The 25,728-nt window shown below is 46.6% G+C and overlaps 1 protein-coding gene across 1 annotated transcript in view; it reads left to right on the top strand.

The window, feature by feature from the left end:
• BSN (bassoon presynaptic cytomatrix protein) overlaps window positions 1–25,728 on the top strand; it is a 181,976-nt gene that overhangs the window by 148,819 nt on the left and 7,429 nt on the right. The window contains exons 4-10 of the mRNA XM_089689755.1: window positions 4,022–4,567; window positions 6,471–13,208; window positions 15,348–17,553; window positions 17,921–18,957; window positions 20,746–20,842; window positions 21,021–21,155; window positions 24,895–24,949. Of these exons, the coding sequence (XP_089545881.1) occupies window positions 4,022–4,567; window positions 6,471–13,208; window positions 15,348–17,553; window positions 17,921–18,957; window positions 20,746–20,842; window positions 21,021–21,155; window positions 24,895–24,935 (10,800 nt within the window). The 3' untranslated portion in view covers window positions 24,936–24,949. The remainder of the gene's footprint in view (window positions 1–4,021; window positions 4,568–6,470; window positions 13,209–15,347; window positions 17,554–17,920; window positions 18,958–20,745; window positions 20,843–21,020; window positions 21,156–24,894; window positions 24,950–25,728) is intronic.

Below are 25,728 nucleotides of genomic sequence, written 5' to 3' on the forward strand. Positions count from 1 at the left end.
TTTCATGTTTCAAATTTTATCATACCCGGGATGTTTACTAGACTCTTGTTCGGACAGATTTCAGTGAGTTATTCCTAAGAATTACAGGCCCACAATAAAAAAACTACATATTTCCATGCAAAAAAGTACCGCTTTGAGCACAGAAATACTGACATAATCAGACCGCTAGGGAGGTTAAGCAAGGATGCAATACTGATATAATCAAAGACATAAAAACACAAGGCACCGCTCCCCAGCTGCAGTCACTATACTGCAGAAAACAAACTGAACGTTTTTCTTTGCAGAGAGTGTGGACTGACCAGGGGCAGACTGACCATTTAGCCACTCGGGCACTGCCCGAGGGCCCAGGGTCAGTAGGGGGCCCCATGAGATGCCCCTGGTACCTTTCATAGGCTTTTTTGGGTGTGGTTTGAGTGTGGGTGAGGACACAGGGGCTCCATGATTTCCTATTGCCCGGGGGCCCCATGAGTTGTCAGTCCGCCCCTGGGACCGACCTAACAGTTGTAGTTCCCACAGTCAACAGCAAATTCTGGGCTAAATGAAAAGCCCCTTTTCAGTGCATGGAGAAAGTAAACCATCAGGTCCATCAGCCTAGGAAAGGAAACCCCAAAGAAATCTATCACGTCAATCTTCTACAGCAGGGGTGTCAAACTCAGTTTCATCGAGGGCCACATCAGCGTAATGGTTGCCCTCAAAGAGCCGGTTGTATACGTAAGATTATATGTCCAGAGCACAACCACCCCCCTTACATCAGATGTCAAGAGCCCAACAACATCTGAAGTCACTCTCTTTTACGTCACAGTGCACCCCCCCTTACCTTGTGCTGCTGCCGGGAAAAAAGCTGGGGCGAAGCTGGGAAGCAGAAAGTGCAGGGTCTGTAGGAGGACCAGAGGAGGGCTGGAGTCAGCTGCCAGAGTCTGCTGAATGCTGAGACCAGCACGCTTCTTGTGCTCAACCAGTGTTGGTGACTCCTTATGAATTTTTAGTACAGACTGATGCTTCTGATGTGCAAATGGGTGCCATGCCATCCCTGATCAGTGCAGCCTGTGGTGTAACAAAGTCAGAACCTAATAAATGCACATGAGAGAATCTGTGCCATTGTTGAAACTGGAAGACCTCAGGTATTACCTTTTGGTAAATTTAAACTGGTTACTGATCCTGCACCCCTCAAATGGATGTATGAAAATAGGGAAAAAATAGCCAGGTAACTAAGTGGTTCTTCGCATTTAAAGCTTTAAGGTTATGGTCTAAGACAGTGGTCTCCAAACTGCGGCCCAGGGGCCAAATACTGACCTTTGCTTACCTTTATTTGGCCCTTGGGGCTCTATTCCTTCCAATGACACCAACTTTACGGCATAATTGCTCCCATTGACACCAATTAAGAGGAACAATTGCATCTGCTGACACTAGCGACAGGGCACAATTCCTCCCAATGACACCAACATTGGGACAGAAATTCCTTACATTGACACCAGCGATGGGGCACTATTCCTCTCAATGGCACCAACAGTGGGGCACTATTCCTCTCAATCACACCAATATTGGGACAGAATTCCTTCCATTGACACCAGCGATGGGGCACTATTCCTCTCAATGGCACCAACAGTGGGGCACTATTCCTCTCAATGACACCAACATTGGGACAGAATTCCTTCAATTGACACCAGTGATGGGGCACTATTCCTCTCAATGGCACCAACAGTGGGGCACTATTCTTCTCAATGACACCAACATTGGGACAGAATCCCTTCCATGGACACCAGCGATGGGGCACTATTCCTCTCAATGGCACCAACAGTGGAGCACTATTCCTTCCACTGACACCAACTTTAGGACATAATTGCTCCCATTGACACCAATGAAGAGGAACAATTGCACCCGCTGACACAAGCGACAGGGCACAATTCCTCCCAATGACACCAAGATTGGGACAGAAATTCTTTCCATTGACACCAGCAATGGGGCAGTACTCCTCTCAATGGCACCAACAGTGGGGCACTATTCCTCTCAATGACACCAACATTGGGACAGAAATTCCTTCCATTGACACCAGCGGTGGGGCACTATTCCTCTCTATGTCACCAACAGTGGAGCACTATTCCTCCCAATGACACCAAAGATGGGGCATTGCTTTATCTCACTGATGCCATGACATTTTTCTATTCCCACTGGCCGCAATCCAGACCTTCAGAAGTCTGAAAGACAGTAAACTGGCCCTTTGCTTAGAATGTTTGGAGACCCCTGGTCTGAGACACAGATGGTAGACTTCAGAGTACCGTGGTTACACTTTCATGGATCCATTATCTGTCATTGATAGTTGTCCAACTGCAAAAGCTTGAGTACAGGGGTAGGTGGGGGTGTGTGGTTCATTTTGATCCAGGCCAGGCTTTGTTTCTATCAACCTTTAATTACTTGTATGGCTGTGAGCAGAGAAATCAGGAAAAGCTTGTGGCAGAACTCTCTCTCTATCCCAGAGCATAAGAAGCTAACTTTCAAGAACTGCAAGAAGACTATGTGGGTTAGGTTGCTGGGAACTTGTGTTCTTGCAGCCCTCCAACAGATTGTGAGGTCTTTGTTTAGTTAGCGCCTGACTGGCTTGGGTTAACCTGAACCCCAACCGTGATACAATATTTCTACAAACAACCATAATCTCCAACCGTAATGCATGATATCACCCTATAACCCATATGCTAGTGGTTAGCACTTGCAACACTGGGGTTCTTGGCTTGAATTCCAGCCTGGGCTCTGCTGGGTTTCCTCTGGGGTGCTCCAGTTTCCTTCCACACTGCAATGACATTCTGGTAGGTTAATCTGCTCCTGTCTAAGTTGGCCCTAGTATGCGTATGTATGCACGTAAGATAGGGAACCTAGATTGTAAGCTCCTTGAGGACAGAGACCCCGTTATCCCAACCTTTATACCCTAACCTTATTGCTGTTTTTCCCCAATGGTTAGCATTGTCTCTGCTTTGTAATGTTTCCAACGACTGGCAATGACTGTTGCCCAACTGATTCAACCAAGTCACCCCAGGCTGACTGATCTCAGGGAAATATTCACTTGGCTAGGTGAGATATTGAGCTCCTTAACAAGACAAGGTTTGAGGACAAACTCCAACTCCTCAACCACCGAGTGAGCCTCACAGATGATTTATTGGGTGATATGATTGTACATCATCCTGCAACAATGGTTTACAAAACAGGACTGTATGTCCAACCAACATTTCATATGTCTGAATAAGTTTAGTCTCAACCCTGACCAGCCCTCCCAACGGTTTTGACACCCCAAATTTTTGGGAAAGGTCAAACAACTTTTATCAGGTTTTTAATTTACTGAAATGGATCAGAGCAGCCAATCACCAACCACTGTGACTGCTTCATGGTTTCAGTAGAGACTGTTGGTGGTTGGCTGTTTTGATCTGTTCAGTCGGTTTTGTAGATGAAAAACTAGTTGAAATAGTTTGAAATTATCTTAGAACCACCATTTGTATGTCCATCATCAGGTTTTTCATTTCCAAAATGGATCAAAGTAGACAATGACAAACAACTGTGACTGCTTCGTGGTTTCAGTAGAGACTGTTGGTGGTTGGCTGTTTCGATCTGTTCAGTCCGTTTTGTAGATGAAAAACTGGTTGAAACAGTTTGAAATTACCTTAGAAACACCATTTGTGTTTCCATGATCAGATTTTTCATTTCCAAAATGGATCAGAGCAGCCAATGACCAACCACTGTGACTGCTTCATGGTTTCAGTAGAGACTGTTGGTGGTTGGCTGTTTCCATCTGTTCAGTTGGATTTGTAGATGAAAAACTAGTTGAAATAGTTTGAAATGACCTTAGAACCACCATTTGTATGTCCATCATCAGGTTTTTCAGTTCCAAAATGGATCAAAGCAGCCAATGACCAACCATTGTGACTGCTTCATGGTTTCAGTAGAGTCTGTTGGTGGTTGACTGTTTCGATCTGTTCAGTCGGATTTGTAGAGTTTCAGAACTGCTCTCTAACCACATTTTTTTTTGTATTTACAGAAAAATGAATGGTTATGCCTGAACTGCCAAACTCAAAGGCTATTGGAGGGAAGCTTAGGAGATGGTCCACCTTCACCCTTGCCTTTATCCAAGCAAGGATCCCCACGGCACCAGCCAGGAGTTACCCCAACAGGATCTCCCAAGCATGTTCCAGGAGCAATATCGACAGGTTCACCAAGGCACCAGCCGGCACCAAGCCAGACTGCATCACCTCTACACCAGAAAACAGGACCGACTGCATCTCCACAACACCAAGTTGGCATAGCAAGCCAGCAGAAGCTTGTCACAGCACATCTTCCAGAATCAATACAGGACAAGCGAGTTTCTCAACTCAGCCAACCCAAGAGTTCAGAACAGGTTAAAACCCAGCCCAGGACTGAAGAGAAAAAAGCCCCTGAGGACACTTCGCAGCACAGAACTCCTGCAGAGTCTCAAAAGGTGTCAAAGCAGACGGTGCCAAAGAGTAAAACTGTAAGCAGCAAAAAAGAAGCCATTTCCAGGAATGGGAAGTCATCATCCGAAATTCAAAAAATCAAAGATCAAGAGGTGAGATTGAATTCCACATTTTACGCGTAGGAGCCCCCGGTGCAAGCATTTATTTGTGTGTGCGTATATGTGCGGGTGGGGTGGCCTCAAAATTTTTTTGAGGGGGTTGTTATGTCTTTGGTGTAACTTTATTTTTTTGCACCAAAAAACTATTGTTTTTTAATTAACTTTTCATTCCTCACATAAGGGACACAAAGTCCCTCATATGATAATTTTTAGGTGACAGGTTCTCTTTAATGGGACATGCAGGGTCTAAAAGACCCCCAATATCTCCTCTGGGCTCCACTGGATGTATTGGAGTTGCATTGCAATACATCTCGCTCTGGCTATTCTAGCCGGGGAAATTGACAGGGTGACCCGAAAGTGATATCATCTACATTGCTTTGTGGGCCACAGCAAGAAGGGATGTGTGTCCTCTCCGCTCCACCAGCCTGCACCTGCCATATCACCCCGGGCCCGCAAATGGGCAAGCAGAGCCCGGAATACATGGCAGGGGCCAGGGGCATGTTTATCACAAGGCAAACAAGGCATTTGCCTAGGGTGGCGTTTTTCAGGGGGGGGGCAGCACCACCTGGAAGAAGAGAAGGAAGAAGGGACACACGCGCCATGGGGACCAGGTGGAAACTGAGAGAGACTGCGGACTGCTTGACGGTGTATGTAGAGCCCGACTCTAGTTCCTGGGGATGTCCGGAGCTGTGTCTTCTCTCTCTTGTCGGGGGGGGTTGGGCGTCTGGTGTATCGGGGGTGATGGTAGTGGAAGGCTCTCTTGGGTGAGGGGACAGGGGTGTTGTTGGTCAATGTCAGTGTCTCCCCATGTGGACAGTGTCAAGGTCTCTCTCTCTCTGTGGAGGAGGCCAATTTTTGTGTTGCCTAGGGCAGCACAAAACCTAAATACCCCATTGGCGGGGGCGCATGGAGGAGCACGTTACTGGGGGTTGTGGAAGCAATCAAGCAGCCACCCGACTGCTTCCATCTGACAGGCAGAAGTGTTTTAGACACAATCTTGGTGGCTGCAGCCGCAGTGTGGAAAACTCCCCACTGTCAGGTCCGTAAAATGTACAGACCTGGCAGAGAAAGGGTTACAGAATGCAATAAAGCAGTAGTGTTTGCTACAGTTGGGTCCTCCTTTTTTCCATATGTTTTTCATACATTTGCTATGGTGGTTTGCTGTTGGGTTGCGACATACATCCTAGGAATATATTGTGGGCGTCTGTCTTTGAGCAATTAAAAAGCCAGTAGGGTCTCTAACCCTCCCTCACTAGGCCCAAACCTGGGGTGGAGCTGAGCCTATAGCAAGGGTGTCCTAACTATGGCCCTCCAGCTGTTGAAGTACTACAAGTCCCATCATTCCTCTGCCTCTGGGTGTCTTGCCTGTGGATGTCAGAGTCTTGCAAGGCCTCATGGGACTTGCAGTTCCTCAACACCTGGAGGGCCATAGTTTGGACACCCCTGGCCTATAACATAAAATTATATCCTCTAAAGAAAATTTGTGTTTCATTTTCTCAGTAAAGGTCCTGCTGCTTCTTCTATCCTTCGGGATAACCAATTATATTTATTCACCAGTAAAGATGAGTCAATTGATCTCCTAATTGGACACATACAGTATAATAATGTCTGGCAGCTTGCGATTTCTTTAATATCTTGTTTAAGTGGATTTGTCAGACCTGAGGGGAATCACTCAATGTGGGAATCCTGGCAATCAGGACTGACGAATTGTGTGGTTGTTAGTGGAGAGGAAAAAAAAATCTGGTCTTCATCAAAGAAATCCGTTCACCAAAAAATGTCAGATTTATCAGCCTGTTGGATTATCCTGATTTGTGGATCAATGTACTCACCGTATAAAAATTGATACTGTGATTTCTAGCATAAACCAGTCTTTTTTTGTTGTTGTTTTTTTCTACAGGATATCAGCAAGCCTTATTCCCATGACTTATCCCGCAGCCCTCAAAGTCTTAGTGACACCGGATATTCTTCCGATGGAATCTCCAGCTCTCAAAGTGAGATTGCAGGACTCCTACAACAAGAGGAAGAAAAACTGAACACAACTGGCATCTCTCAGCGTAGCCCACCAAGCCCATCTGAATTAACCAAGCTGGAAAGCTCTATGCGGCCCCTGCTGGAATCAAAAAGCGACAATGGGAAGCTGTTCCATAGCTTACGGGAAGATCAAAAACAAAAGCAGAGACCCAAATCACTAACCATTACACCCGAAGCATTTGACTCTGATGAGGAACTGGAAGATATCTTGGAAGAAGATGAAGACTCTCTTGAATGGGAAAACCAGCGAGACCAAAGAGAGCGCATGGAGTCGTCTGATGAATTTGGCAGCAAACTTCGTCATGATTATGTCGAAGACAGTAGTGAAGGCTTCTCACCTTTACCAACAAGGCAGCCTCAAGGAAACTTCACCGATGAAGAGTTTATGAGGAGACAGCTCTTAGAAATGAGTGCAGAAGAAGACAATCTTGAAGATGATGACGAACAATATAACCATGTCAAGTACAGCAGTGGTAAAAATGGACACAAAGCAGACTCAGAAAAATCCAAAAGTACCTCAAAGAGATCCCTTGCCTACAATTCATCTAACTTATATGACGAGAATGGAAAAGGTATAGAGGTGGAAGATGAAGATATGACTGCATCTCAAGGGGGACTCCGACGGTTTAAGACTATTGAATTGAACAGCACAAACAACTACAATCGAGACATTGAACTTGACCATGAGACAGACATTAGTTTAGACAGGGAACCTGAATTGGAGATGGAAAGTCTGACTGGATCCCCCGAGGAAAGGTCTAGGGGAGAGTACTCATCCACATTACCTGCAACAACTCCAAGTTACACCAGTGGTACATCACCCACATCCTTATCATCCCTTGAAGAAGATAGTGACAGCAGCCCTAGTCGAAGACAGAGACTGGAGGAGGTAAAGCAGCAAAGGAAAGCTCGACATCGCTCACATGGTCCCTTACTACCTACAATTGAGGACTCCTCAGAAGAAGAAGAACTGCGAGAAGAGGAAGAGCTTCTTCGAGAACAGGAAAAAATGAGAGAAGTAGAACAACAAAGAATTCGAAGCACTGCACGCAAGACCAAAAGAGACAAGGAAGAACTAAGAGCACAAAGAAGAAGAGAACGATCAAAAACACCGCCTAGCAATCTGTCTCCAATTGAAGATGCCTCGCCTACTGAAGAAATGAGACAGGCAGCAGAAATGGAAGAGCTGCATAGGTCTTCTTGTTCAGAATATTCACCATCTATTGACTCAGAGGCAGAGGGATTCGAGATCATGGCTTCAAAGCTGTACAAGTCAGGGAGTGAATACAATTTGCCTACATTTATGTCTCTGTACTCTCCAACAGAAAAGACATCTGCTGGCTCTGGTAACAAGCCACTGAAGAGTGCAGAAGAGGTCTATGAGGAGATGATGAGAAAAGCCGAAATGTTTCAGAAACAGCAGCAACCGCAACAAAATGTGATGTATGGAAACAGTTACCAGCAGGTTGGTTATGTGGGCACAGAGAGCCAGAACAACTTTGAGTACCAGTATATCGATGATTATGGCTATGACAGTAGTAGAATTGGTTCTACGCAAAATGACTACCATCTTGACATGTCAACCTCTGGAACAGTGTATGATGAAATTTTACAGACGTCTCAAAATATCTCAAGAATGCATCAGTCGTCATCGATTGACTTCTCGTTACAAGATGATAAGAAGACAGATGCCTACACTGAAAAGCAATTTTTAAATGCTGAAAATGCATATAATGAAATGATGAAGCAAGTGAGCGGTCCTCTTACTCCTGGAACAAGTCCGACTCAGCTGTCTGCACCAGTGTCCTTTTCATCTTCTGAAACCAGCTCAGGAAGAGTCATACCTGATGTACGTGTTACACAGCACTTCTCCAAAGATGGACATGACCAGACGAAACTCCACAGTTCCTCTACCGTACCCACCTCAAAGACAATGACATCAACCCACCAGTACAGCAAAGTGTCCACAGCTACTACGTCTACTGCAAGTACTGATGTCTCGTCTACTTCTCCTTCTCACAGAAGCTACTCACATACCAGAGCAACTCCTGACTATAGCATCAATGAAGAACAATATAGAAACAGAATGGCTGCAGATGTTAACATATCATCAAGAGATAAAGCACAGAATGTGGGCACAAATGTGTCACTGACATCAAAAGTTATTTCTTTTTTTAAGAGTACTAGTCCCCCACTTTCCCCTACCTCTCCCACACAAAGTCCAACTCATTCATCTCCAAGAATAAGTATGTCAACGGGAAGCAAAAGTACTGCGGAATTTTCATCCCAGACTCAAACCATCCACAGGACTGATATAAGTGGGCCCTCATCTGGTGGCTCTTCCCCTATGGTAGCGCAAGGTACACAGACACCCGAGCGCACTAGGTCACCTCGTCTGTCTAGGCAGCAATCTTCCCAAGATTCTCCATTTATGGTTATTACACTAGCATCAGATTCATCCAGCCAAACTAGGCCTAAGAGTGTTAGCTCCTCTACCTCACCAGTCACATCTCCTACTAGATTAAACCGCCAGCAAACCATTCACAGCTATAGCCAGACATCAGCTAGTGGTTCACAAACCCAGCAAGAGCAAATACAGCCTAGCTACAGTAAGGGACACACAGTTATAGAAAGAGCTCCCACTATGGCAATGCATACAGTTGCTAAAGGACAGCAGACAGCAATGGTAGATAGCTCATCCAACACTTATAACTGGGGTTCTTTGCCACCTGAAAATATCTCACTGTGTAGAATTTCCTCTGTACCTGGAACATCTAGGGTTGAGCCTGGGCCAAAGCCTAGTAGCAGTGCTGTTGATTTACGGACTGCAATTAAATCCGCACCAGTCATTATGACTGACCAAGGCATGGATCTCACATCTTTGGCTACAGAATCAAGACGATACTCTCTATCGATGGACCAATCTCCCACACGGCAGACTACAGCTGTGCAGCCGCTAATTGTGAATTTAAATGCCCAAGAGCAGCCACATGCTGTTATCGGCACAGCCACAACTGTCAGCATAACTGTTGCAACGTCCATGATTGTATCACAGCCAAAGCAGCCTGTAGTGTATGGGGATCCTTTTCAGAATAGGGTGGACTTCGGTCAGGGCACTGGAAGCGCAGTGTGCTTGACACAAGTCAGGCAGATGGAACAAGCAGCACAACCTGGTATGAGGGCAGGAGTTATTAGTGCTGGCACTGCGGCACCCATTGGAAAGCCAGAAGATATTAGCGCTATGCAGAAGGACATATTTGCCAGATACAATCTTCCAAGTCAGGTAACATCAGCGGTTAAACGAGATATTGTATCACAGACTGGTAATGTTCAGAACATTGCTAACATCAGTGCCATGCCCAGACAGTTTCATCAGGAGCAGGCCATGGGTTTTCCTGAAGCGTATAAGGGTGTTCCAGAGCCTAAAGTACAACATCCACCGGTGAACATTGCTGGAGCCCAGCCTCACACCATGATGGTACAGCTTGATGAGATGGCATCTAACACAGTTACAAAACTTGTGAAAGAAGAACAGCCATCAAATGCTTTGGACCTAACAAACATAAAACCCGAGAACCAGGTGGTGTGCTGTGATGTGGTCTACAAGTTCCCCTTTGGTGGAAGTTGTGCAGGTGCATATAACCCTAAGGTAGCAGAAAAAAGTGCAGAACCAGCTCAAGCAGTCAGGCCTGGGGGTCAGTACTATGGGCAGAGAGAACAAGAGCTTGCAGATAATTATCATTATAGGGAGTCCAAACCAATGCCACCAGTACAACCAGCACCTGTTGTACCCACTCAGAATTTATATGAAGAGCAAAAATTTTATCCTTATGGTCCTCCTGGAAGGCTGTACTCCTCCATGTCAGAGACCAATCTTTCAGATATCGGTTTATATCATCCCTACCATGCTGGCGGTGGAGAGAGTGCGATGGACCTAACTACCATGAAAAGCTCCTACAGCATGAACTTCTCTGATGGGAACTACCTAAGCCAGGGAATGCAGTATGGGTCCTTTACAGACTTACGTCAGCCCACCGATTTATTTAATAACTCGTTACCTATGAGACGGTACAATTCAATGTCTAATATATATTCTGACTACAGATATTCCTCTAGAGACCTGTCTAACTTTCAAGAGTCTAGCCTTGCTCAGTATAGTGCCACAACAGCTAGAGAAATCAGCAGGATGTGTGCAGCCTTAAACTCTATGGATCAGTATGGGGGTCGACATGCAAACAGTGCAGATATTCTGCAGTATGGTCCTACCACAATAGGGACAGGGCCTGGAGCAAACATGGCACCCGGTCAGCAAGGAATTACACCCATTAGGCAAAACATAATGTATGGTCCCCATTTCCCAGAAACACGTCAAGGCTTTGGAGGTTTAGGACAGTATAATGTTGCTGGTGCCCGGTCTGCAGCTATTAGACAGATGTACCCATCTCCCGCCACTGTCAGAGCTGCCGATGGCATGATTTACTCAACAATAAATACACCCATTGCCTCCACCCTTCCAATCACCACACAGCCAGGCTCTGTACTTCGACCAATGATAAGAGGTTTGTACAGACCATATGGCCCAGGGAACATCACAGCTGTACCACTGGCAAGCTTGACTAGAGTGCCACTTGTTGCTCCACGGATGGCACTAGGATCACAACCGGTGTATCGCTACCCTGGAGTAAGTAGATTTCCTCCTGCTTCTACAGCGTCAGTAATCGAGGCTCCTGTTTACTTGGGAAAACCCGCTAGCACTTTTCCAACAACAACTACTACATGTACAGTTACCACAAGTACAGTGTCATCTCTTCCTGTTTCAACAACACCTACAACCACTGTTGTTGCCTCAACTGTACATGCAGAACCTACAACGGCAGCAACCTCTGAGGAGCATCCTGGGGCCACCTCTGCAACGCAAGTGAATGCTAAAGATGCTGGACAGCAGCCCGCCAGCCAAAGGCCAGTTCCAGAAAGCCAGATAACCAGATCAGCTCAAAAAGTCACAAATGAAAAAGACGAAAAAGAGAAAGAAGAGGAGCGACAGAGGAAACAGCAAGAACATCTTCTTCAGATTGAAAGAGAAAGAGTGGAAATAGAGGCTCTGAGACAAATGCGGTTACATGAAGAGTTGGAAAGGGAACGCTTAGAACTACAACGACACAGAGAAAAGGAACAGATGCTCGTTCAGAGGGAGCTGCAAGAGTTGCAATCCATCAAGCATCAAGTTCTGCAACAGCAGCAGGAAGAACGCCAAGCGCAGTTTGCCTTACAGCGGGAGCAGCTGGCCCAACAAAGATTGCAGCTTGAACAGATTCAGCAGCTGCAGCATCAACTTCAGCACCAACTGGAGGAACAGAAGAGACAAAAGGCTGCACCTCCTCCAGCCAATGAGCAGCCAGCAAGGTTGCCAGCCCAGACAGCAGCTGAGATTGCAATTGAAATGCAAAGAACCCTAGCCCAAAGTGGGCAATATTGGCCGCAAATAAACCCTCCCTTTATTGCTGTGGCACCTACTGTGCCAGATGTGCAAGGACAGCCACGATACCCTGGACCACAGAGGCCACTAACTAACTCTGCTTCAGAGATGTCTCTTCAAACAGAAGAGCAGTGGGAAGTAAACAGAACCATTAAGAAGAGAAACTCAATGCCAAGGCTAAGGGATGCTTACAACACCGATGATGGTCATGAACCGTACATCGTTAAGAAGATAACGGACAGCAGCGTCCAGACTGATGATGAAGATGGAGAAGAGAGGTTTTACATGTCACGACGCCGCAGGACAAAAAGGAGCACCGATTGCAGCGTTCAAACAGATGACGAAGACAATGCAGAATGGGAGCAGCCAGTCCGAAGACGTAGGTCCAGGTTTTCACGGCATTCCGATTCCAGCTCAGACAGCAAGCATGATTCCAAAGGAATGTCTAGCATTGCCATCCAGACCATCACTGATTGTTCAGTGCAAACAGAGCCAGACCAGCTTCAGAGAGTCTCCCCATCCATACATATCACTACTCCAGATCCCAAAGTGGAGATTGTAAAATATATATCTGCTCCAGAGAAGACACATCGAGGTGAGAGCCTGGCCTGCCAAACAGAACCAGAGACTCAATCCCATGGCATTGTGGTACCACAGCTGAGTGTTCCTACAACAATTTTGCCTTATTCCTCCCATATCCAGACTGGAACATCTGGGCCTTTAGATGCTAATTTGGCAAGACAACAAGGAGCAGCAAAGTTTGAAAAGAAGAAACCTGATCCCCTGGAGATTGGTTATCAGTCCCACCTTCCCTCAGACACTCTCTCTCAGCTAGTTCATAGACAACCTCCCAAGTCCCCCCAAGTTCTTTATTCACCAGTATCTCCACTCTCACCTCACAGACTTCTGGAATCTACATTTGCTTCTACTGAGAGACTCAACAAAGCTCACGTCACCCCGCAGAAACATTTCACAGCTGAAACCACCCAACGGCAGCAGATACTTCCCCGTCCAATCAAAAGCATGCAAAGATCCTTGTCAGATCCAAAACCCATCAGCCCCACCTCTGAGGAGTCTGCCAAGGACAGATTCTCTATGTATCAGCAACACTTACTGCAAGGTGCCCAGGTAAGAGGTATTCTGTACTATCCTGCATAACATTACACTGACATTCCGTAGACACACACATCAAACATTTTTTTCCATTTTGTTGTTATGCTATGTGCAGATTTGAATGCATTCTCTAAGTACGTGTACAAATGTTCGATTGTACTCTACCAGAGTCTCCTTAAGAGACGGGTGGTGTGTGCATTTGTTCATCTACCTATAATGATAGAATATGAGAGCCAGTTTTTTACGCTTGCAAGGGTACACATTTAATTATTTATTTATTTTTTGCCAGAGATTCATCAGTGCCAATACAGCCAGAGTGGATTTATAACCTTGATTTCAGGATACACCTCAAGGACCCACCAGGCAGCAGAAGCCACAATATTTTTACATAAATATTTTCTAAAAGAAGTTTAGTATTTTGAGGCACTGGAAATAAGACAGGCCAAGTTTATATTCAGATGAACAAAGTTAAAATAGACCAAATAGAAATAATCCATCAAGGTGGAGTGGAAAGTATTCCATTTTTAATAAGAAGGCCATTGGTCTTCCCAGTCTGACTCACTTCATCAGTTATACAACCGAATTGTGTCTTTCTGTATTGTTCAGAATGTTTTTCTTGATGGGGATGGGCCCATCCTAGTCCTAATAGGCTAGAACAGTGGTCTCCAAACTGCAGCCCAGGGGCCGGATGCGGCCATTTGATTGCCTTTATCCAGCCTTTGGGGCATTATTCTTCCCACTGACACCAACAATGGGGAATAATTTCTCCTCTAGAAACCAATAATGGGGAAATATTCCTTCCACTGACACCAACAATGGGGAATAATTTCTCCTCTAGAAACCAATAATGGGGAAATATTCCTTCCACTGACACCAACAATGGAGAACTGTTCCTTCCACTGATACCAATTATTGGGCACCATTCCTTCCACTAATACCAATGATGAGGCACTGTTTCTCCCATTGACACCAATGCTTGGGCACTATTCCTCTCACTGTTACCAATGATGGGACACTATTCCTCCCATTGACACCATTTATGGAGCATTATTCCTCCCACTGACACCAACAATGGGGCACTATTCATCCCACTGATACTAATGATGGGGCACTATTCCCCCCACTTATACCAATGATGGGGCACTATTCCTCCCACTGACACCAATGATGGGACACTATTTCTCCCATAGACACCAACTATGGAGCAGTATTCCTCCCACTGATACCAATAATGGGGCACTATTCCTCCCATTGACACCAAGGATGGGGCACTATTCCTCCCACTGACACCAATGATGGGGCACTATTCCTCCCACTGACATCAATTATGGAGCATTATTTCTCCCACTAACTCCAACAATGGGGCACTATTCCTCCCACTGATACCAATGATGGGGCACAATTCCCTCCACTTATGCCAATGATGGGGCACTATTCCTCCCACTGATACCAATGATGGGGCACTATTCCTCCCACTGACACCAATGATGGGGCACTATTCCTTCCACTGACACCAATGATGGGGCACTATTCCTCCCACTAATACCAATGATGGGACACTATTCATCCCACTGATACCAATGATGGGGCACTATTCCTCCCACTGATACCAATGATGGGACACTATTCATCCCACTGCTACCAATGATGGGACACTATTCCTCCCACTGACACCAATGATGGGGCACTATTCCTCGTACTGACACCAATGATGGGGCACGATTCCTCCCACTGACACCAATGATGGGACACTATTCATTCCACTGATACCAATGATGAGGCACTTTTTCTGCCATTGACATCAATGATGGAGCACAATTCCTCCCACTGATACAAAGATGGGGAACTGCCTCTCTAAAATCTGAAGGACAGTAAAGTGGCACTTTTGTTGAGAAAGTTTGGAGACCCCTGGGCTAGAACACCAATGTATAATATATTGTCTACAGATGACACCATTTGGTTTTCCTTCAGTACATAGATTCCTCAGTTACATAGATTTGTTGGCAGTTTTCAGTTCATTGTTAGTTGTCTGTATACAATATTATTATTAATATAGGTATTAGAGTCATCTAATTATTTATTATTGGACAATACTTAGCTTATTGTTAATTGTATATACCATGGCAGTCTACACATGTATTTTATTCATTGTAGATTTCAGCTTTCCAGCCAAATACATTGACACGCAAAGTGAAGCGGACTCTACCCAGTCCACCTCCCGATGAAGGTCATCTTCCTCTCACCACAAGTCAGGCGCACACCCAAATGTACATGCCGATTCTCACACAGAAGATGACAGCAGGGCAAGCAATTCAGCTGCCAAAAGTTGGTTTTATGAAAACTCTTGACCATGACCTGAAGATTGTAGAGCAAGAATCAACAAAACTTCGCAAGCAGCAAGCAGAACTGGAAGAAGAAGAGAAGGAGATTGATGCTAAACTCAAATATCTCGAGCTTGGTATCACTCAGAGGAAGGAGTCTCTGGTGAAAGATACGGGTGGTAGAAGAGATGTCTCTTACATCAGATCTATGGGTGAAAATAGGGATTACATGTCAGACAGTGAACTCAACAATATGCGGATTTCTGGTTATGACAGCAGCAACCTATTGAACAGGCCAGGTCCTGCCCCTCAATATTCAGAGTTACAGAGTGCACAGCAGTTTCAAACTTCAACTTCTTCTTACATCTCTAACACTTACCAGTACACAACCGGCCAAACAGTTACCCCAGTTACTACTTCTCTCCAACAAACCAGATTTGAGCAGTCCCAATATCCTGTATCTACCAATGGTCCATCTCAAAATAGCTTTCAGGCTCAAATATCAAATTATCCTACACAAACATATCAGACTCACAACATTGCCCCAACAACAAACTATCAGACAGATTTAGGCCTGCAAAATCATACAGGTTTCCGACCACCAAATCCTAATTATCAAGCCCACACTACCTATGCAAATCAAACTCCATTACAAACTTCTTTGAACTCAGGTTTTCCATCACATACAGACACACTTAGCACCCACCAGAAGCCAAGGCAGACATCGCTGGCTGATCTAGAACACAAAGTTCCTACAAATTATGAAGTGATAGCAAATCCTACTGTGGTCATATCCTCGGCAACTCCAGACACAGCCTTCAGTAGCACAACTGCAGCCAGCACTTTTGACCAGTACAAGGCAGGAGACCCAAGGCAGACTGACAGAGGTAACGGAGCAGAAAGCCCCTCAAATAGTTACACATCAGACTCCCTTTACACAAATCTGGAACAAAATATCCCTCGTAACTATGTGATGATTGACGATATAAGTGAACTGACTAAAGAGAACCCACCAGTATCAGAATGCCAAAAAATCGAACCTCCTTCTCAGTCTCTTCAACAGAATAACAATGGCCGTCATATCAAGGAGAGAAACGGTCATATGGAAAGCGATAGTTTAAACAAGCCATGTTGTTATTCTAGAGCAGAGGAAGAGTCGGAAGATGATGTATATGACCACCACGGTTCAGATTATCGTGGAAGAAACAGCTATCAACGTACCAGTGATGGTAACGGTCGTGATTCTGTTGGTGGCTCTTACTACTATGTAGATAATGATCCTCGACACCCGTCACGGTTAGATAAACATGGTTCTAGCATGGGAATGCCAAAACACCCTTCCAAGAATTTGGCTCCAGCTGTTGTGTCATCCAAGCGCAGCAAGCACAGAAAACAGGGAATGGAACAAAAAATTTCTAAATTTTCTCCAATTGAGGAAGCTAAAGACGTCGAATCTGACCTGGCAGCTTCCTATCCAGTGACAACATCAATGAGCAGTAGTAGTAGTGTGTCCTCAAGAGCAAAAAAACTTCAGGATGAGATAACATACGGCCTAAAGAAAAATGTGTACGAGCAGCAAAAATATTATGGAATGTCCGGTAGAGACATGGTAGAAGAAGACGATAGAATTTACAGTTCCGGAAGCCGTTCAAGGTCAGCATCCAGTTATGGTCTGGAAAAGTCAAGTCGTGATTCAGGAAGCAGTAGGAGCAAATCCTACGAAAGGGACTCATCGGACAGGTATCATAAGTCAAGCTCCAAACCTTCTACACTCACTATGAGTCAAAGTCGGGGGCGAGCTCCAATGCGATCGCAGGCTTCAGAAGAAGAAAGTCCTGTCAGCCCACTAGGAAAGTCTGGGTCTCGTTCAAGTGGTGGAATGTCCCAGTCCACAGTGGATAGTTGTCCCCAGTTCTGCTCCAGTCACTCACTGCCTGATGTACAAGAACATGTAAAGGAAGTGCCAAGAAACCATATATACAAGCCAGAAGAAAATTACATGATGGACGATTCACACTGTGTTGTGTCAGACAGTGAAGGTAAACACTATAAATGGTGAGATCTCAGCATGCTGGAGTCGAGCGCCTCATATTTTTGTCCCGTGCAGTTCATAGAATGATATGCCTTCTTCCTGAATTTGCATGATGTGCCTTTCTTATTCATCCTATTTTTTGTGTCAGCATGGTGCTGTTCAGCAGTTTCATTTGTGTTTTTCTGTTTCATGTCGTTGATTATGGTGCGTCCCGATATTTTATTTTGTCAGTCAGTTGATGGTTTCTTTGGTGTTTTTCCACCACTTTTGCATGTTATCAGCTGCTTCCTGTCCATTTGTTGCATGGCTTCAGTCTATCTACGCTTCACCATTGGCCACAACAGCTGATCGTGATTTGTTTTTGGTTTCCAAAGCCTATCATTTGGGTCAGGAGGAAACAGACTGGTTTGATAAACCAAGAGAAGCTCGTTCAGAGCGGTCAAGGTATCATGGCAGCCACACTTCGGTTCAGAAAAAGATTCCAGTTAAACACACTTATCATGATTACGATGAGCCTCCAGATGAGGATATGTGGCAACATGATGACTATTCTCAGCCTCGCCATTCATCTTCTAAAGATCATAGACATCACGGAGATTCTGGAAGACATTCCTCTTCCCGTCATATAGACGATCAGCCAAGGCGATCTTCTAAGCAACATCCCAGGGACCAAGTGCGTCATGAATCTCGATCACATTCCCAACCATCATCGTCTATGAAAAAATCACAGCCATCAGATGCAAGGTCACAGGGTGGATATCCACCAGGTTCTGAGTATTCACAGCAGTCGAGGCAATCATCCAGTTATCACCATAGTTCAGAATCACAGAAGTCCCAACGACAGGCCCAGATGTCTCAGCAACAAAAAGCAGATTCCCACCATCAGATTCCACAGCAAACTAAACAGTCCCAATCAGGCCAGGCACAGCAAGCAAGACAGCAGCAGCCTCAGCAACAAGGTTCAAGGCAACAGCAGCAGATGGGACCATCACAACAATCTTCTCATCCATCTTCTCATCAGCCAGGCTCACATCAAACATCTCACCAACCGTCTTCCCACCAGACTCATCCTCAGACTCAGCATCAGCAGGGTTTGTCTCAACCAACAAGAGGACAGGGACAACAGCAACAACCGCAGCAACAGCAGCAATCTGCAGGCCAAGGACTGCCAGCTTCTCGACAACAACAGCAGCAGCAGCAGCAGCAGCAGCAGCAGCAGCATCAGCAGCAGCAGCATCTGCAGCAGCAGCAGCCGCCACAAGGAAGTCAAGGTCAGACAACCTCGAGAACACAACAGCAGCAGCAGCAGCAACAACAGCAGCAACAGCAGCAACAGCAGCAGCCGCCGCCACAACAACCAGTAAAACAGACTCAACAGACCTTGCAGTCCAGTGCTCCATCGACTGTGCCAGTAAGTAAAACAACTTTCAGTGCAAATATCACTTGTAAATGTCACTAAACAATTAATATCAGTGCTAATGTACAAAAGCCTAGACGTTTACTGCAGGGGAGGAAGCCAGCTTTAACTGAAGGACATCAAGTTTGGTCTTTATAAAAGCCACTCATGTCCAGGGGCGAACTGACAACTCATGGGGCCCCCGGGCAATAGGGGATCATGGGGCTCCTGTCCAGGGGCATCTCATAGGGCCCCATGCTGACCCTGGGCCCTCATGCAGTGCCCGAGTTTCAAATGGTCAGTCCGCCCCTACTCATGTCCCATGGGATAGCATGCTTGATATACACTATACTGTCCCAAGTAATGGTCCACCAGCCTTTCTACGCACATGACCTTTAATGGCCCCCAGTCTTACTCCGTAGGGTTCAATATTGAGTTGGCCCCGCCCTTTCCACACACATGACCTTTAATGGCCCCCCAGTCTTAGTCCGTAGGGTTCAATATTGAGTTGGCCCCGCCCTTTGCAGCTATAACAGCTTCAACTCTTCTGGGAAGGCCGTCCACAAGGTTTAGGAGGGTGTCTATGGGAAGGTTGGACCATTCTTCCAGAAGCACATTTGTCAGGTCAGGCACTGATGTCAGGGGAGGAGGCCTGGCTCGCAGTCTCCACTCTAATTCATCCCAAAGGTGTTCTATGGGGTTGAGGTCAGGACTCTGTGCAGGACAGTCAAGTTCCTCCACCTCAAACTGGCTCCTCCATGTCTTTGTGGACCTTGCTTGGTGCACTGGTGGGCAGTCATGTTAGAACAGGGAGGGGCCATCCCCAAACTCTTCCCACAACGTTGGGAGCATGAAATTGTCAAAAATGTTGCTTAAGAGTTCCCTTCACTGGATTCAGGGAGGAGGGGACTTGTATTGGAAGGGGGAATTTGGGGAGCTGCAGGGGGTAAGAATTGTTCAAGGAGGGGACATTTGGGGTGTGGTGACTTGGGGGGGGGGGGGGGATTTGTGTTGGGGTGGGAAGAGGATTTGTGCTAGAAGGGGGGATTTAGGGGGGTTGTGCTAGAAAAGGTAATATGGTGCTGGGGGGGATTTATGCTAGAAGGGGAAAATATTTTTTTTGGGGGGGGGGGGGGATTTGTGCTAGGATGGGGGATTAGGGGAGGGGAATTTGAGTTTTGAGGGGGGATTTGGTGTGGGAGTGGGAGATAATTTGTGCTCGGATGGAAAGTTTAAGGGGCAGAGGACTTGTGGTAGGAGGGGGAATTTTTTTTTTACGGGGGGGGGGGGGGGTGTTGTGAAGATTTGTGCAGGGAGGGGAGATTTCAGCAGGGGGCTGGATTTGTACTGGGGGGGGGGATTTATGCTTACTAGTGCTCAATTTTTTTTTGAGGGGGGTGGGATTTTTGCTGACACACAGTGCTCACAAATAGGAGGAGGGGGATTTTTTTTAGGGGGGGGGTTTGTGAAGGGGCATATGAGGAGTGAAAGAATTTAAGCTGGGGGGATGGGGTAGGGCAGGGATTTGTGCTGGGAGGGGGGATTTCAGAAGGGGGCTGGGTTTATACTGGGAGGAGGGGGAATATATGCTTAGGGGCTAGGCATGCATATTAGTGCTCACATTTTTTTGGGGGGGATTTTTGCTGACACATAGTGCTCGCACATCTTGGAGGGGGGGGGCACAACGTAGCATATTCGCCCTGTGACACCCTCCGCGAATCTCGTCAGTTTCTGTATGCGAAAGATCCAAGAGAAACCCGAGGAAAGCATGTTATACAGATTTTTTCTTCTCTCCAATTCCAGCCGAAAGTCGAGCCAGTGGACAGTTCCAAGACTGCTGCAAAACCGACTCCTCAGCCAGTAAGGGGACCGCAGGCTCCAGCACCAGGGCCAGCTGCAGGTAAGCTCATGGCTCTGGGATTGTGAGGGAGTTTTCCATGAAAAGTGTGACCACCTCCTACAACCCCCCGCAGATGATCAGATAGAGGAGAGTGGACGGGGTGCTTATGGGAGGTGCTGCTCAACCTCATCAGCCTTCTGCACTCTCTGACCTCTCTGACTTTTTTTTTTTTTCACAGGTATCAAAATTGGTCAGAAGCCGATGGCAACGCCTGGAGGAACGGCACCGGGACATCCTGGACCCGAAGGGGAGAGCATGTTCTCCAAAATTCTTCCTGGAGGTGCAGCTGAACAAGCAGGCAAACTTACTGAAGGTAAAGCTCAAGGGGGGCCCATCAGTGTGGCCTGGAGGTAGTACGTGGGCTGAACTCCAGGCAGGTATAGAAGACATCATTTGATCCTTTACTTGCTGATTACATTCAACAAGCGTAAATACCTGCAACCAAGGTGTAGGTCCCCCCCTTCCGAATCCCCCCCTTGTGTCCACCCCCCTACCCATCTCCGAGTACTGTCCATTGGTTCTACCCCCTACCTGCCTCCCAGTACTGCCCCTTTCAGAGGATACAGAGCCAAATATCATTCTGTGGTGCTAAAGAATGTGTTCATTATAACATGAAAAGCGGCAAAATAGATCCAATGCAGCCAGCAACAACAGACCCCTCCAGCAACAATAGATCCCCAGCAACAGTAGACCCCCCCTAACAGTAGTTCCATCCGAACAAAAATTGACCCCCCCTCAACAACATAGGACCCTGCCCAGCAGCTATAGTTCCATCATCAACAATAAAACCCTCCAGCAACAATAGATCCCCATCAACAGTAGACCGCTCCCTCAAAAGTAGTTTAATTTGAACAACAATTGACCCCCCCAGCAACATAAGACCCTGCCCAGCAACAACAGGCCCATCAGCAACAAGAGACCCCTCCAGCAACAATAGATCCCCCGGCAACAGTAGACCCCCCACTCAACATTAGTTCCATCCAAACAACAATTGACCCCCAGCAGCAAGGTCAAGCTTGACATTGCTAGTAACCAGGGGCGGACTGACCATTTAGCCACTTGGGCACTGCCTGAGGGCCCAGGGTCAGTAGGGGGGCCCCATGAGATGCCCCTGGTACCTTTCATTGTCTTTTTTGGGTGTGGGCGAGGACACGGGGGCCCCATAATCCCCTATTGCCCGGGGACCCCATGAGTTGTCAGTCCACCCCTGCTAGTAGCCAATCGTGGGCGGGGAAGGAGGCCCGCTTTGAAGTGTAGAAGCGTGCCTGTGTCAGAGGTCGGCCTTGGTGTTGTGAGGAGAAGAGGTGAGGCTGCTTGTTTCTCGCTGATGGCCTCCCGCTGGAGTCCGGCTCTTACAGTCTATTACAAAATGATCCAACAGATGAAAGATTCAGGACTTTTCTGAAGACAAAGGAGAAGGAGCAATTTATTTGTAGAGCCCACCTGACCCAGCTATCTGCAGTATCCAGAGAGGGGGGTTCCTGTAAGCAGGCATCTACACCCATCCATCCCTTAAAGGGACCTCTGGCCAGCTGGATCCTTTACCTTCTGTGAGCTCCTGACAGCACCACCTTGCCTAGAGGGAGAATTATCCTTGACCAGGATCATATCCAACTCCTAAAGGGGACCTCTACTGATTCATTTAATACGTATATACATTACGTATTACGTATTAATTTTATTTATATATTTATGGACAGATATTTATAATACTCATTACTTTTAGCGCTGTGCTTATTTATTTTGTGTTACCGCCAGGACTGTCTTGTGCCAACGGTATAGCAAGGTGGTGGTGCAATCATGGTTTGGGCGGCCATATCTTGGTATTCTGTAGGCCCCATCATCACCTTGAAAGGTACAATCACTGCCAGTGACTATGTACACATTTTGGCCGACCATGTGTACCCCATGGTGCAGACATTGTTTCCCGAAGACAGCGCCATTTACCAAGATGATACCGCTCCAGTTCACACAGCTGGTGCTGTCAAATCGAAGTTTGATAATCATACAGACCCTCCTTGGGCACCGCAGTCACCGGTCCCCAACATCATAAAGCCATTATGGTCAATTTTGGAGAACAAGGCTCGTTTTCCACCTCCGGCATCTCTGCGATTTTTGCATGAAGTATGGTATCAGATTCCATTATCCACCATCCAAGACTTATATTTGTCAATTCCCAGGAGAATTCAGGCCGTATTGGGTGCCAAAGGTGGTCCAACACCACATTGGGTAACGATTTCATTCTTTTACCTGGTGCTTCCATACTTTTGTCCAACCCGTATATGTTCCTCAATTAAAGTATGAAAAGGAGCAAGCCTTTAGACCAGAAGTGACATCTGGGTGCCAATAAAATTCCCCTATCCTTGTAGATGTAGAATTATCACCTCCTGAAGCCTCAAAGGAAAGATCTAGTCAGTTTGTCTTCAGGCCCGGCAGGGGATGAAGCCTGTGCACTCTGGAGGCTTCCAAATGTCTACGACCATTGATGTATATCAAAGATCAGAGGAATCTATTCTATCTCTCATAAAAACTAAAATATTAGAGAGATGAAAATAATTCCTTCTGATCGGACACATTTTGGGGTCCGTGTACATATAAAATGGTTTGTGTAGTATATATAGAATCCGAGAGAAACCCACAAAACGGTTGTGTGGGGCCTGATTGTGGCAGCCAATCCTATCCTTGACCTAGCCATCAGGACCATTCATGGCCCATTTATTCCAATTCACTTTGGAACACAGAACCGTCCTGTAGGCTGGGAAGGAAGCCTGATCGCAACAGCCAAGCGATGATTGGTATTGTTTTGATCGAGCCAATGATCTGGTGTTAAAAATCCTATCTTTGACCCAGCCATCAGAACCATTCATGGCCCATTTAACCCTATTCACTCTGGACCACAGAACCGCCCTGTGAGCTAGGAAGGGAGCCTGATCGCGACAGCCAAGCGATGATTGGTATTGTTGCGATCGGACCGATGAGCTGATGTTGAAAATCCTATCCTTGACCCAGCCATCAGAACCATTCATGGCCCATTTAACCCTATTCACTTTGGACCACAGAACCGTCCTGTGGGCTTGGAAGGGAGCCTGATCGCGACAGACAAGTGATGATTGGTATTGTTGTGATCAGACAGATGGGCTGGTGTTGAAAATCCTATCATTGACCCGTCCATCAGAACCATTCATGGCCCATTTAACCCTATTCACTTTGGAACACAGAACCGTCTTGTGGGCTGGAAAGGGAGCCTGATTGCGACAGCCAAGCGGTGATTATTCTTGTTGCGATCGGATTGATGTGCTGGTGTTTAAAATCATATCCTTGACCCAGCCATCAGAAACATACATGGCCCATTTAACCCTATTCACTCTGGACCACAGAACCGTCCTGTGAGCTAGGAAGGGAGCCTGATCGCGACAGCCAAGCGATGATTGCTATTGTTGCGATCGGACCGATGAGCTGGTGTTGAAAATCCTATCCTTGACCCAGCCATCAGAACCATACATGGCCCATTTAACCCTATTCACTTTGGAACACAGAACCGTCCTGTGAGCTAGGAAGGGAGCCTGATCGCGACAGCCAAGCGATGATTGGTATTGTTGCGATTGGACCGATGAGCTGGTGTTGAAAATCCTATCCTTGACCCAGCCATCAGAACCATTCATGGCCCATTTAACCCTATTCACTTTGGACCACAGAACCGTCCTATGGGCTTGGAAAGGAATACCCCACCCTTTCCCCCAAGGTTGATTGGCCAATGGGTATCACAACCAGTTTTACTTGAAGCGAGCTCCCCCTCATTCCCTCCTACCCCTGTCAATGGCCTCACCTCAGTTAGCCAGCCACATGGGCTTGCATCATTGACAAGAGGGAATAGGAACATGATTCTGGTCCAGACGTATAACATCCATCGCAGAACACATATTCTCAGCTCAGGCCAAGCCTCTGACACAACAAAGGATATGATGTATGTCAGTATTGCTTAGCATGTAAATATGTAACACAAACCATTATTCTTTTGTGACATTGACATGCTTTTGTGCTTTATTTCACAGCTGTGTCTGCGTTCGGCAAGAAGTTTTCATCATTTTGGTAAAAGAGCTCTGTAAGGTGAGTTACAGTTTCATAGTTAATTGTAAGCTCTTTCCTTCTATGAAGAGTAGGAGGTCTGGGTGTCTGTATAACAGCACTCTCTGTTTGTAACAATGTAAATGTGGGAGTCCTGAATGGCATATACAGTAGATTAGGGGTGCTCAACCTCCAAGCCCTCTGATGTGGCCCTCAAACTAAAACTGTAGGAGTTCTGGTGCACCACACCTGCAAGATATAGTAGAAGTCTATGGCAAACTGCAGCGTATCAGTGTGAAATCAGCCTTATAGGGGGCTCAGGACAGTAAGGGCTTCTTTACATTTGCGGTTTGGGGGGGGGCGTTAAAACCTCATAGTTGAGTTGTGGTTTTACCACACCCCCAACCACTGGTGTAGTGTCAGGGATCGCAGTGGTGACCTTGCCCCATGCGGGGGGCCCGTGCAGCCTCCCTGTCACATTCTGTTTTACACTTGGATAGGAAGGCTGCAAGGGTAGCATATTAAGGCAGGGCTGTCCTAATGTATGGGCACACTGCCCAGGTGCCCGGGGGGCCCATAATAATCTTGCATTATGTCATGCTCGTCAACTGCATCCCAGAACCTGTAGTGTGCCCTCCTGATCCCTGTATTGTGCCCTCCTGACTCCCCCTGTACTGTGCCCTCCTGATCCCTGTATTGTGCCCTCCTGACTCCCCCTGTACTGTGCCCTCCTGACTCCCCCCTGTACTGTGCCCTCCTGACTCCCCCCTGTACTGTGCCCTCCTGACTCCCCCCTGTACTGTGCTCTCCTGATTCCCCCT

This window comes from Staurois parvus, unplaced genomic scaffold (genome assembly GCF_062004578.1).
Source record: "Staurois parvus isolate SC_StPar_1 unplaced genomic scaffold, SC_StPar_1.0 ptg000496l, whole genome shotgun sequence".
Lineage (NCBI taxonomy): Eukaryota > Metazoa > Chordata > Amphibia > Anura > Ranidae > Staurois > Staurois parvus.